This window comes from Medicago sativa, chromosome 2 (assembly GCF_051527215.1).
Source record: "Medicago sativa cultivar Bolivia chromosome 2, Bolivia_mono, whole genome shotgun sequence".
NCBI classification, from domain to species: Eukaryota; Viridiplantae; Streptophyta; class Magnoliopsida; order Fabales; family Fabaceae; genus Medicago; species Medicago sativa.
In genome coordinates, this window is record NC_140750.1 from 52,503,450 (window position 1) to 52,507,113 (window position 3,664).

General features: G+C 33.5%; 1 protein-coding gene across 1 annotated transcript; it reads left to right on the top strand.

Annotated features, from left to right (window-relative positions):
* The first annotated feature begins 229 nt into the window (after positions 1-229).
* On the top strand, positions 230-3,027 carry LOC146948804 (F-box/FBD/LRR-repeat protein At3g14710-like). The gene is made up of 4 exons (XM_085741469.1): positions 230-758; positions 1,019-1,867; positions 1,969-2,094; positions 2,287-3,027. Exons 1-4 carry the CDS (start codon positions 477-479, stop codon positions 2,575-2,577), a joined length of 1,548 nt encoding a protein of 515 aa, XP_085597595.1. The 5' UTR covers positions 230-476; the 3' UTR covers positions 2,578-3,027.
* The last annotated feature ends 637 nt before the right edge of the window (positions 3,028-3,664 follow it).

Consider the following 3,664-nt stretch of genomic DNA (forward strand, 5'->3'; position numbering starts at 1 on the left):
TAAGGGAAATAAGTCCAAAATAACATGACGCCTTGGGCTCTTTCAAAATAATTAATGTTGCTCATTAGCCATGAGTCGATTAACTTGTTAATGTGAAACCAGTTTAGTTCTTTTCGAGAAAAAAAACATTTATTTTTTGTATCAATGTTATCGCGAATTATCCATTGATTTGGCTCATGAAAACCTCTCTGAGATATTGTTTAACCTCTCTGGAGAGATTCTAGCTAGGAGTTAGTTTTTTCCTTGACTCTAGAGATTCTAGGTTTTAGTTTTTTTTTTGACAAGAGATTCTAGGGTTTTAGTTTTTTTTTACAAGAGATTCTAGGGTTTTAGTTTTTTTTTTACAAGAGATTCTAGGGTTTTAGTTCTTTTTTTTTTTTACAAGAGATTCTAGGTTTTGGTTGTGGAGTTAGTTTTGGATTACACTAGAAATAACAATTTTCAATTATATGTGACATTCTTGGAGGATTTGAACGATGCTAAAAAATCATAGGAAAGAAATTGTTATTGACATGGATGGAAGTGGTTCTACAAGGAAAGAAGACATGATTAGCAACAAATTACCAGAATCAATTATAAGTGACATTCTTTCTCTGCTTCCAACAAAAGAAGCTATTCGTACTTGTGTATTATCTAAGACTTGGATTCATCGTTGGACATCCATCACCAGGCTTCGACTTGATGATACTGAGTTGCTCACCTGTTGTTCATTCTGCAGATGTTGCAATCGCCCCCTTATATGCGTTGAAAAAGATGAGGTATGTTCTCAATGTAGCATTTAAACTTCAAATTTAAGGTATGTCTTGTGTAAGGCACATTAGTTTTGATGTCCGACACCGACACACAATGTCTGACATATACCGTAGTGTAGTGTCTATCCCTCAGGATCGTGTCTAGTGTCTGTATTTGTATAGTCATTGTTCTCTTCTGATATTTGATGTATAGTAAATAAATTAGTTGTTAATCCACTCCATATTAACCATCTTAATGTAACTAACTAACTTTCGATGTATACTAGGATGGTTCTACTATTTGTGAAAGCTGCAAAAAATTCCCTGGCATGGAAAAATATGAAGTGAGCAATTGGCAAAGAGAAACAATTGAAAAAAGGGAAAGAAAAATGGAAAGGTTTGTAAACTTTATGAGTAGGACACTTCTTCTTACTACAATGGATTTGGAAAGCTTTTCTTTTGTCATCTATAACAAGCTTGATGCATCCCTATTAAATACATGGATTTCTAACATCTTCAATAGGAGAGTTAAAAAAATAAAGATCCTTTCATCTTCCTATAAACTCCACTTCTCTGCTCTTACATCTTATTATCTTTTCAACTCATCCTCAACCTCATCATTACAAGAATTGGAGTTGATACTCAAACTTTTCTCCATCGTACAAGTTTCCATTAGCTCCCTTCATTTTCGACACTTGAAACTCATCAAATTGTCCGGAATCTTTTTTAAAATTGATTCCTCTATTGAATCTATGAACCTTAATTTACCTCTTCTCAACAAGTTTGAGATGAAAAATTGCAATTGGTCAAGTGGAAAAGATGTTATTGTACAAGCTCCTTTACTTGAAACTGTTTCCTTAGAGCAAGACAATATTTTCTATAAGGCCAAATCGAGTATTCCACCCTGTAACCGGTCTATCAAATTCAATTCTTTGCATCTCAAAGAATTCACTTATTGTGGTCATGGTATATCGCAGAAAGTTTACCTTCCCTCTTTTGATTCTGCTAAAATCATTTTGAGAAAGTGTATCAAAAAAGTTTCACAAAAAGGACGCCTTCTTTTTACCCGTCTTCTTCTTCAGCAATTCCATCATGTGAAATCAATCAAATTTGAGGAGTTCGACTTGGACTTGAAAGTAAGCAAATTTTATTTTATATATTTATTGGTTGCATTTCATTTTTATAAAATAAGTGCTCTTTATCAAATTTTACCCGTTCTGTTATGTTATGAATATAGGTTCTGATGCAAGCTGATATACCTGTATTTTCAAAGTTGAGCCATTTAGAGCTTGGCTTGATTACAATTGATGTTCTTATAGGCTTACTTCAAAAGTCACCGGATATCAAGACACTAGTTCTCAAGGTAAGTAATCTGTATGGTATTTATCCAATAAAATGAAAGAAGTAATTCAACTTTTGCTGCACTGTATTATTCAACTTGCGTATCATACATAATGTATGTCCAGTTATGTGATTAGTTACCATCTTTTTCTTTTTTTGTTATTCTTTAGTCTTTACGAGTCTTATAATTTTGAATTTGTTTCATCAATAATAGGGAATACCTACACTTTCCAAAGAGAACTTGAGTTCTGTTGCCGTGCCCGATTGTTTGATCTCTTCTCTCCAAGTTCTGAAATTTGAAAATTTTAGTGGAGACGAGCATGAGTTTGTTTTAGCAAAATTTTTGATTGAAAATGGTATGATGCTTGAGAGGGTGGATTTATCCCTTGCTGCTGCTTCTGCTGCTGCTAGTAAAAGGCTCCACAAATATACAGTTATGAGAGAATTTAAGGAGATTGTGAACTCATTCAGAAAAGGTGTTTGTTTATCTATTTTGAATCTTTAGATAAATGGGTTACAGAATCAAGTGGTACACTTTGGGTCTACAATGTTTCTTGGCTTTCTTTGTTAGTTAGGGCCATCTAGTGTCAACAAAAATCAAGTAAGAAATAAAATCAAGTCTAAAACATTCATTTCCTCTTCTGCTCACAGTTTCCCCAACACCATGGATCTTGAAGAGTTATATGTTAAGAAGTTTGGATTATTCACTTTAAAGACATGTGAGGTTGGTGACTGAAACATTGTTACTGGAAAACATGGAACACAATCAACCAAAGTGTGCAAATGGAGAATCACTTTGGAGTCTCTGATAGTATCATTGAGAGCTTTTGTGAAATTTGTAACCTACTTCTAAATGCATGTTTATTTTACTATTTTTTTTCTTTTACAGTTCATGAATTTGCCTTTGGAGTGGCTTCTAAGATTGTAAGAAATGACAGTTTTCTTATTAGAGGCTTTGAATGATTTATAACCGATTAGTCTTCAATGCATGGTGAATTTATTAAATTAAGGGACATGGAAAAAATAATGCAGGAAGATTGACAATGTTTTTGTTGGCTCATCAATTGCTAATCAAATGGGAGCTGTGGAAATTTATGTGAGTCGGCAACACAAGGAGAATGGATGGTCATTGTGGATAGATTAGGATCACATGTGTAAAGGAGAGCTACAATAGAGGTTACATTTGACCGAAATTTGGATTTTTTTTGACGTATTAAATCAACAGTAAACCAGATAGGTACCAAATCAAAGTTTCTGGTTTACTTTGTTATGCTTCTACTGTACAAAACCATAGAACCAAACTTGCTTGTAGAGCAAGAAAAGCTGTTTTTCTAGGATATGTTGCAGGTTTTAAGGGACCTGTTCTTCTTGATCTTCATTCTCAAGAAATGTGACTTTTCATGAACACATATTACCCTACATTGTCCAAAATTTACATGTTACTCATAATTGGGAGTACTTCAGTGACTTGCAAAACAAGTCAGATTTTGACTTATTTGTTTACTCAAATGATGATCAACATGTTCCTTCCCTTCTCTAATTTGAAAATCTTCAAGAGTTAAGCATCAACCATCACATCTACAACACTACAT